The sequence below is a fragment of the Solanum stenotomum genome, chromosome 3 (assembly GCF_019186545.1).
Source record: "Solanum stenotomum isolate F172 chromosome 3, ASM1918654v1, whole genome shotgun sequence".
NCBI lineage: Eukaryota > Viridiplantae > Streptophyta > Magnoliopsida > Solanales > Solanaceae > Solanum > Solanum stenotomum.
This window is the reverse complement of record NC_064284.1, coordinates 13,864,988-13,875,943: the sequence shown is the minus strand read 5'-3', so window position 1 is coordinate 13,875,943 and position 10,956 is coordinate 13,864,988. Positions and strand designations below refer to the sequence as shown.

Here is a 10,956-nt window from a genome sequence, read left to right as displayed (position 1 = left end):
CAACAACTTGTCGGCAACTGCTGGGAAAATGTTCAATTCACTCAGGTTTCTTCATCGACTTGAAATCTTCAAAGTCATTTCTGTGACTTTCAAATACAGGCTTGACCATCTTTTGAGCTCAGTTACATATTTGAAACATGCATCTCCTATCTATCTATTAAAAGATCAAACCCAAAGAACAGCAGACAGCAATCCTATATACTTAAATTTCCTCATCCTCAAAGGGATCTTTTTCTGGATAGTCTCCAATCTGCAATACAAAAGATAAAGAGTCTACGTTAAGAGGTCAGATTTAATGTAATTTACAACACTACCATAAATAATTTCACCTTTTCATTCCAAAACATTTTTAGGGGAAGTTGGTCGAGGGAGGGATGCAGTCATTTTCCAGTAAGCATTTCTAATTTCTTGACTAGTTTATGAAAATGAAATTTCAAAAAATTTAGCCTTGGTTTAGCCAGATTAATTGAAGTCAAATACTCACTCTGTTCTGCAACTCCCATAATCACAAAACCCTAGTTAATGTTTAATGCCTAATCTATTAATAATTAGAGGAGCTACATCCCCTTTTTGGCTTTAGTAGCCTGTGCTGCCTGAACAGACTAGTTTAGCTTCCTTGTTTTATACATCTTTCAAAGCACACTGAAGTTGAATGTTTGTTCACCACTCTTTCACATCTCCAAATTCTCATATCATGATTCATGGATGCTCCTAAATCAAGATTCCATAACTTGTATATGCAGAGCTACTAACTATACTTTTGAAGGTAATAAGTGTGAATATATTCATCTTAGGAAAGGTAGAACCGTCACATTTCAACGCAAAGCATGAAACAGGTACTAGCAAGTTTATTAGGGCATTGGAATTATGACAAAGACCACTTGTACAAACCTTTACTTTGTCTGGTCGGACCATTGCACCATGAAGGGGAGGGCAGTCAAAGTAACGTTTCCCTTTAACCCTGAGAAAATATGAGAATAATTTGGTTTAGCTGCAGCAATTACTATAGACACCGTGAGACAGTCTTTCAAATATAACATTTCTTCAGAAGTAAAATTGCAAGTATGGAGTAAGAAATCAGAGTCAAAAAAAGAATTGTTTGTGCTCCAATGCACAAGGCAAGAATTTCTAGGAAAAAGGATTCTGCAGCAAGGGACCTTCAGAGGCCTCTGGCCAAGTATTGTACTGTATAGTGCAGCAGAGCGGATAATTTGTTACTCAGGATTACGTGAGTTCCATATGCCTTGTTACCTATCAATCATGTCCTATATTTCAAAATTCCAATTTTCCGTTTGATACATTATTTTCTTCTCATAAAATGAAACTTATCCTGACCCCTTGTGGAAGCAAGATCTGATATCACGATCTCACATAGATTATGCACCATCCGTGCTTTGGCAGTAACTCTAACTTATAACCCTGTTGGAGCTATTGAGCTATTCCATTCCTCTAGATTCTCTAGCATCCCAATAGTTCAAATACAACACTGTTTTCTTCTCCTTTTTCTAATTAATTTGGTGAATGCATATAACAATAGCTAGTGCACCAGTACCTGCTCCCCATCCCACCACCACCACACGACGAGGAGACAGTCACATTTCACCAATTTTGGAACATCAAATGTGTACAGTCAATTGATTAACTATTTAGTTAGACCTGGAGAAAAAGTAACCTATATGGTGCAGTTGGAGAACAGGATAGCAAACACCAGATTGAGTTTGGCCATAACAGAAGGAACAAGGTATCTAGTTTATTATCTAAAATTTCCTTCAAAATAATTAATGCAACTAAAGATAGATTAAGCTTGTGGATGCAAGGACTAAATCTGTAGGTCATCATCAATACACATTGGATACACAAGTAGTAATTATAATTACTAAATGAATAGAGCACCAAAGATTAAACAAGAACCATGGATCAAGGAAATGTTAAGACACCGAGAAATTTAAAACTTGGGCAATAAAATTAATTTCTGACTATAAAAAGCACCAAGGGTGAAGAGCTAGCTCACTCATATTCTACAGATCAAAGTGGGACATCTAGACATGACAAAATTTTATAAATCAAGGATTGGGTCAAACGAGCCAATACAAGGTCTCTCCTTAGTGGAGTCCATATGATCTTTCACTGGGAGGCAACTAAGTCATTCAAAAAACCTGCATAGCACATGCTTCCTCAAAGAAAAAACTCTCTCCTGCTGGTAACCGCTATTAAAATATATGTATTGCTACTTCAAACTAAGATTTTAAATGAGAAGTTTGTGTTACTGACGTACATGCCATCATGTTTTCCTACTGGTTCATCAAACTGAACTCCAACCCAAAACCCAGGTGCAAGTGTTTCTGCCTGACCAACAAATTTGACCGTGCCTCTTCTCTCTCCAGGTTCAACTTCACATCTGTCCCCTATCTGCTTTCACGAAGAAAACAAAAATGGTATTCAAACAAGTTAACAATAACACTAAATTATTATTATTCTGGGCCAGGAAAAGTAAACTTGAAGAAAGAAAAATAAAGAAAGAAGTACTGAGAAGAACACAACTCCTGCACCATCACTACAAAAAGAAAAAGGGAAGAGAAAAACAGAAAGGAAAAGGAGAAATTTTAACAAATTTAACAATTAAAGCACCTATTCAAGCTTATTGAGACCTAAGACTTTGAAGGGTAGGTTCAAAAGATAGTTGGTTGTCACCTTATATAAACCATAACAGAACCACAGGTCCGCCATAGTTAGCTGGTATCACTCATTTGGAACATTGAAACCAAATTAGTATACTTTTCTTTTACAAATAGTTTGTAACATGTGTGACAGGTAGTCACACAAATAAATATATTGACAACCTACTATCAAGTATCAGCAATGACAACTGAGAAATGAAAGGAGAAAGCTTACTAGAGATTATGTATCTTTAACTTACTTACAAAAACTATCAAATGATCCATTCAAGCTTGTTTATCTTTTCTAATTTAGGTTGGAGGAGCTTTTCATCGTAGGAAAATACATTGTCCGAAATTGTTTTAAAGGTCGTATGGATACAGGAAATTAATTTGGCTATATAGTTAAGTCAAGTATTTTCTTTTGTTTATCACTCTTCTACCGCAATCAGCACACAAACTCTCAGTTACAGCAAGAGGTAGTGTATACATAAATGTACATAAGAAGTAATCCTCAATTACTGTATAATTAAAAGGTTCATGTGGGAAGACTGAAGTACGGTCAAGGATGTATTTACTTCTTTAATATGATTAAGCAATAGACATATTAAGAAGTTGGAAAGGGAACTGCAATAAAGACGGAGATCAACTAACCTTGATATTTGCGCAAAGATCTTCACTGTTGTTGTTGTCAGATATCTGTTTGACAAAGCCAAGTGGGGAAATGAAAAGAGTTGCAAAATATAGCAATCGTGGCATAAAATTGAAAAGTAAAAAGTTAAGTGATGGGAGATATCCAGTGCCAAATATCTCTCCTCAAAAGAAGCAGCAAGGCGAGGAACTAGCTATATTTCAGTGTCAATGAAGAATGAAACGGAGAAAGAGGGGATTGCATCCTTCCTCTTTTTTCCAGAAGAGGTGGGTAGCAGTCCAGGATATCTGGGAGAGAAAGGGCGAAGTGGTGGAAGGGTTTCGAGGCTAGATCTTGTCAAGTAAAAGTGGTAGCTCTGATGATGGATTGGGAGGGAGACTTCTTTTTATTAGATAAAACAGGGTATTTTATATTGTTGCATCAGGAATATATGTACAGCATGATCTAGCAACTTAGTGGCATTACTCTCCACCACGTATTATCGGGAAAATATAATAGGATTGTAGGGTTAATTTGGAGAGAGAGTTAAATTTTCTCAAACAGAATAGCTATTTAAGATCCTAAGCAGTAAGCAATGACCTAGTAAATTAGAGGGGAGGTCCAAAATGTTGTGTTAAATTTGAGCAGAAGTCTTAAGAATTTTACCTTCATGTTTTTATTAACACTTGAATATTAGTAGAAAAACTTACTTTAGATTCTTGACCAGGCGGTTGCTTAAGCGGCAATGTTTCCTTGAATTTTCTGAAAGTACCTAGAAAGTCGCAACAAACTTGTCAACACTAGGATCCATCACAGATAGCTTCATGACATCACCAGGAAAACCATTACTAGTCTAGATAAATACAGAGGGAAGTGTGAACAATGTCTAAGTTTAAGTTTCAGCAGTTAGCTTAACTTTGTTGAATCATACTATTTAAGATATTTGCTAGCAGATGATGACGAGTGAAGGTTGCTGCATAGCTGCCTAGATGGGCATCTAGAAGAAGGAAGACTATACATAGGATGGACATCAAAAATTACCCTGGTATCCATTGTGTGGGTCTTGTGTAAGAGAGTAATACAGAGCTTTTAACTGGTATAAGAAATACTACTGTACATTTGAGATAAAACCTTTTATTATCAGTTACTTGCTGGTGCACTCGGCATCCATGAAATCCATGTTTGTTTAAAAGATTGGGATTTGGGGGTAATTTGTAGAAACCACATTATTGTGTTGATTCTCTTCTTTTTGGTATATGTTTTAAATATGGGAGTATCTCCACATTAAAAGATTTTTTTACTAGCTCATGAAAACAAAAATATTTGCTAGCATGTAGCAGCATTTTGTTTCCTCCAATGAAAATAGCATAAATTGATGACTAAAGACATACTATATGGAATGGCAAAATTAATACTTGATGTACTCTCTCTTTCAAATGGAAGAAAAAGATATAATCTCACGGCTACTCTGTTGCATCTCCAAAGAGCATCAGTAAGAATAAAATGTAAGATGAGATTGGAGGAAAAAGGAGTCAAAATGCAGAGTAAGGAAATGAAAATCAAAGTCTTGTACAGACAAAAATAGAAGAGTAAAATGAGGGCTGTCTTCCTCTTCTTCATTTTATATCTAACAAGTGTCATCCACCCATTCCATCCCTAATTGAAAGGTGCACAAACTGACAATGGATAAAACGTACTACCAAATTAACTTCATGAACCATGCAGTTGGATACTTAAGACATATGTCAACAAGTCAAAAATGACAAGTATCTTCTGTAGGTTAAAACGTGATTAATTAGATGGCACTTAGCATCCTAGCCTAATAGCAAAGTAAATGATGTCTGATTGGACAAAAAAATCTTGCTATAATATATACACTCGGTTGCAATATGTCACTCCTTCCCGGTTAAACCATGATAGCTAACTTCTCATGTAAAATTAAGATGTTCACATTGACTTTTTTTTATGAAAGGGAAAAGAGAGTAACTTGGGGGAAATGAAAAACCACTGATCTAAAGAGTATTAGAGTGTTCTACCCTCATCTTAGGATCACAAGGGCAGGAAATTGAAGAAACTTGGGGGAAGATTCATTGTTTTCCAAAGGCTCTGCTTCTCACAGAATTGTTTTTCAAATATTAGGTCGAAACACAATTGCCCTCTGATGGGACTTCTGTGATGAGTCAAAACATATTGTCCACTAACAGACCCCAGCCATTTGCCAGGGAGTAAATTGACTTGAAGAGGTATTGCATCCGAGTCAAGAAGAAATCAAATTAGAAAAGACATTTGTAAAACAAATAGCCAAGTGAAACTTGTCAACATTTACCTCCAAGTTTCTCATAAGCCTCTTCAGAGATAGTATACTTCTCCACAAGTGATGTATCCTCGAGCCAACCTCCAGAGGTCACTGACGCTGGATCAAGATCAATGACATGCAGACGATAACTGCAAAGGCAGACTGATTAATCCAAAAATACATGTCCATATTAGTTCAAGTTCTTTCTGCACAAAATGCAGACAGGATATGATACTAATATCTACTTTAAAGAGTTGGTTATCCAGAAAACGATAATTATAATGTAATAGGTCCTCAGACCAAAAGAGCTTTACTAACCCATCCAGTGGGGAATAAAAGCCAAGTGGTCTTGCATTATCACTTAGGACTGAGATTTTAGCACCAGTTTCATCATATAGCTCTAAGGACATCGAATTGACCGAAGTACCACACTTTTTCCAAAGCTTATCTTTCACAGCTTCCACTGACATCTGAAAACAAATAGAAATTGGACTGTAATGCACAAGTCAGTGGACATTACAACTGCTGAAAGGACTTTTCTCTCAACCAAGTATATACAAAATGAATTAAGTAGCAACTTTGTGATGAGTTTCTCAATCTTTACCTTTATAAGATCAAAGATCCATTTGGGAGTCTAACTAATAACAACTCATCGAGAAGGCGAGAACAGTTCTAAAGCTAATCACATGTCTTTGCAGATTTGTAATTTAAGTTCTAATTATAGATTTCTATCTTATGGTTTAAGAATGAATTTAAAAAACGACCTGGTTTATGGCTTGATGAGCCTGGTTACTTGTAATTACACTTCATGAGCATGGTTACTTGTAGAATATGAAAACATAATAGGTTTATTGCTTGATTTTAGATGATAGGAAAGTGTCTTACACTCTGTTACATATACTTCTGCACAATTAACCAAGAATCCTTATTGAAAGTATTTTTCAGAGCAACCATATCATGCTTCTTCAGATAATGCTGTTGGTATCAGACATATGGTTTGAAATAAGGAAGTAGAAATTGGAATCAGAATAACAACAGAACCCGCACAACTGGCAGTAAATCAAGTTAATAACTTGTATGGAGATGACCCTAACCTGAAGAGAAAAACGGATTTCTGGAGAAAAGCTCTTCATATTGGAGTGAGTAACCCGTAAAAGTACGGATTCATCACCTTGAATCTGTAACTGAGAAGCCATTATCCTTCAAACTTAGTCCTGGTAATTTCTATAGAGAGGGGAAAATGTGATGAAAAAATTAGACTAAAACTCAGATCGAAGATAAACAATCAAAAAAACACAACCCAGCCATATGCATCAGAAAAAAACCATCACAAGTCCGATCGTTACCTGAAAAGCGCCGTTGGAATGCGGAATTTAGCCCTCTCTGCAGACCACAGCACCCGACGACGGACAGAGAGAGATCGCACTAGGTCTGTAGAGATAACTAGAGAGAGAAAACGAATTGAGAATTTGAATTTTTCTTTTTTCCTTTTCGAGGGAGTGTGATTAATCACTGTGGCTTTACAAAGAATAGATTCAGCTAAATTATGCCCCCAAATATAAGTTTGATGACATATGTTGTGTGTTAATGGATAAGTTAATGACACAAATTATATCTTAAGGTAAAAATAAATTATGCATAAAGCATTAATTATGTCCACACAAATCATGTTTAAACTTTAAAGCCAAAAGAAATTAAGCTCAAGACATATGTTATACCTCAAGATAAAAGTTTAGTAGTTCTGGGTACGATACATGAGTTTAGTAAATCAAAATATAAGTTCAATGATATAATTGTCAAATTAGTAACTAAGATTAATTTATTATTATTACTAGTTAATTTATTCGCGCTTTACACGGGCAGTGGTGGAGCCAGAAATTTTAATAAGGAGGTTCAAAATCTGAGAAATAAACACACGAACTAGTGGAAGGAGGTTCGACATCTATTATGCATACCTAAAAAATAATTTTAACCATGTATAAATAGTAATATTTTTTGCCGAGGGGTATTATATGCTGCCTCCGCCTCTGCACGCGGGCATAAATAGTCTTTCTAAGCTTTTGAATAGTCTTTCCAATAATCGACTTTTATAAGAAAAAAAAAAGTAAATTTTAGTAGGTTTTAAGAACATTTCAACATAAATTAAATGATTTGAAATTATCACATATCTCAAGAATTGTAAATATATATTATGATTAAAAATATCTTGATATCTAATCATTTTATCTTTTACATAATTTATCATAATATATATTTGATGATATAATTGTCTTGTTAAAATTGAGTGATGTTTTTATGTAGCCATTAAACATCACTTTTATTTTTTATTTTTTTGTACATGAAAAATATAGAATCTGATAATTTTATGGTTAGAATAACTCCTTGTGAAAAAAATTATGTGAAAGGTTTCGATAATCAATATTAGTTATAAATAAGTTAAGACCGTTAAAAAATGTACAACACAACACCATAAATAATTTTTTTAGAGACAATTTACTTGTCTGAGGTCAAACGTTCACCACTTTTCGTTAATTGTTACTCTAACAAAATTTATAGAAGGAGAAAAATAAATTTGAAACAACAACAAAATAATATTGTTGACCCTTTTAGAAATTCATTCTTCATTAAACTGTTGTTCTAAAGACCCTTCTAGATGCTCCATCAATGCAACTTTACGACTTTTTCATAAATATGTATGTATAATTGTTGCATTATGAAAGTACAAGTAGATCAAAATGTTGGATTCTAGACTCATGTTAAAGAAATATTCTCGAACATTAAAGAATTAAAAATGAGTCTAACCTAGATAACTCAAACGCTCAACAATGACTTGGGACATGAAGGACAACAAATCTATGTTAATAGACATATCTTTTGTAGCTTGAGATATTACTTTTATTTAAAGTAAGTTTTGTTTCATATTCTTCAAATTAAGCTTGCCAAAAATAGTCATAACTCACACCAAAAGTATTTAGAAGAGCCGAATGAAAAGAAAACAAAGAAAAATATTAAAAGGACGAAAGCTTTGTCCAAGTAAGATCATATACATACCACACGAAAAATAATCAATACAATTTTAAGGAGATAACAAAACAACAAGAAAAAGCATACATTAAATGGAGTAAACTATGAGATATCCAATTATGACAAATCATTCTAACCAGAAAAGTTTCTATGTTTTGAAATAACATACCTCAAAAAATTGACCAACACTTCAATCATTAAAGTACTCATAATATCCACTGATAAAATTTAGTAAATATAGATAACAACAACATAAAAATAAAAAAATATGGGCATGCAAAGTTATTAACTCTCAAAGGCTTTTCTAAAGAACACAAAATCTCATCCTTGTATGTGAAGGAGTGACGTTGTTGATGAAGAAATTAGAGATTTATAAGGGTTTTTTTTATTGTACCTTCAACAATTCTAGTAGTGAAAACTTGCTTGAATACTCAATTAATATTTGTTATTTAATCTGTACTAACAAATACTTATACCAATAACTTTGCAGAAACATAAACATAAAAGTTTAAAGCATGTACTAAAAGCAACAATTAATAATATAAGCATAAATTAATGACTGTAAAAAACATACCAAGATCTGTAACAATAAAATGAAACAAAATGGAAAAAATTGAGCCCACTGAATGCACAATATCCCCTTAAGAAAATTATTCCCCTCTAGTACCCGAGGTTTAAAGGAGCAAAGTACACAAATATTTAATTGTCTAGAAGAAGAAGAAAAAAAAGTTCAAATTTTTCGTTATTTTAAAATGAGAGAAAATTCCTCTATTTATAGACAACAAAGAGTAGTGTGAACAAATGTTTATTATGTCTTATCGGAAAGGACACAAACCTTTGGAAAAGTTGCAACCATTCGGAAAGGTCACAACCTTTCATAAAAGTCACAATTTTTCATACAAGTCGCAACTCTTCATAAAAGTCACAACTTTTCATAAAAATCACAACTTTTCATGAAAGGAAAAGACTAGTTTTGGAAATAAAATAAATTAAAGGGGAATCATGATTTGTGGTGGTTCCATGTAGGCGGGCCCGTGATTCTCTTTTTATATATATATATATATTATTATTATTATTATTATTATTATAAAAATGTTTCTTAGATAGTTATATAGAACTCATCATACCTAATGTGTAAGGGGAAAAAGTTGCATATTCATCATTTTTTATTTATTAAAATGCAAAGCCTCTACACTAGGGGTCGTTTGGTAAAGTATATTAGTAAAAATAATGTATGCATTAGTTTTGGTAATTCCTTGTTTGGAGCATTAGTTATGCACTCTATTATGTATTGATGAGTATATTACTAATACCATGAATTTCTAGATAGTAGTAATACAAACAAATTTAATACATGCATTAGTATGGTTAAAGATCCAATTACCCCTCAAAAGTACTTTTACATTTTTACAACCATAATTATAGTTGATACTTTTGTAAATAAATATTCTTGTTCAATGTATACTATTTTTAATACATCAAAATAATGCATAAATAATACAAGCGTAACTAATACAATCATTACTTATACACTTTATTGAGTATTATTGAGCATTATTCCTTATGTTAATCCATTTTTCACATATTCAACCCTTTCCGAAAAAGGGAGTGAGGTGAGGTTGGGTGGGTAAAATTGTCTTTTTCAAGTAATTTAAGAGTAAATTTAACTCTTTTTTTAGCTTGTTTTGAAATAACCATAATAAAAAGAAAATTTGTGAGCTCTTTGACTAATTAAATGGCATATTTAAATTGGAAAAATTCATAAAAAGATAGTTACCTAAGTTATATTGTTAGCCAAAATATAATTTAATCTTTAGCCAAAATATAATTCGATATAATAATATACATTTGATATATAAAAAAATATACAAAACTTTTATATTTCTTTTTTATAAAAAAATGTTTAAAAACTTGATATATGATATCATCTACAAGTATATATAGTATTATATGAAATTATAAGAGGTATTTATACACTATACGATTTCATTCATTACTATACAAATCAAAATTTCTTCAAACATTGTCAGTTGATTTCTCTCAAACGGCATTACATAATCTTCGAAAAATTTATGGAGAGGTAGATCTAGTGATGTCCTATCATCCCCAACATATGAGATATCATGAAATATAATTTGATTAGGAAAATAGTTTAAACATGACTTACACTTTTGAAATTTTGCTAGAGTAATTGCGTCTGTAATTTGTAATTTTCCGAAGTTATAAATAAAATTTGAGACAATTCTTACTGCTTAGGATTTATATTGTCAAGATCTATTATTTGACTCTTAGTTTGATTTTTTTTTAAATGTCGAGAGGCAGAGATTTATAGTCCCACAACAACTCTCCTA

At 32.8% G+C, this 10,956-nt stretch overlaps 1 protein-coding gene across 3 annotated transcripts; it reads right to left on the bottom strand.

The window, feature by feature from the left end:
- On the bottom strand, positions 1-7,089 carry LOC125860377 (tubulin-folding cofactor B). Of its 3 annotated transcripts, none has more exons than XM_049540320.1 (9): positions 6,928-7,089; positions 6,676-6,805; positions 5,900-6,051; positions 5,612-5,730; positions 3,996-4,057; positions 3,309-3,353; positions 2,276-2,409; positions 892-961; positions 1-250 (listed from the first exon to the last, which is right to left on the bottom strand). In XM_049540320.1, the coding sequence occupies exons 2-9, from the start codon at positions 6,775-6,777 to the stop codon at positions 203-205; spliced, it is 732 nt and encodes a 243-aa protein (XP_049396277.1). In that variant the 5' UTR covers positions 6,778-6,805; positions 6,928-7,089; the 3' UTR covers positions 1-202. The 3 variants fall into 3 exon arrangements, with proteins under 3 accessions (XP_049396277.1, XP_049396278.1, XP_049396279.1); XM_049540321.1 differs by having other exon boundaries at positions 6,676-6,795; positions 6,928-7,066; XM_049540322.1 differs by lacking the exon at positions 6,928-7,089 and having other exon boundaries at positions 5,900-6,073; positions 6,676-6,801.
- Between the last annotated feature and the right edge of the window lie 3,867 nt (positions 7,090-10,956).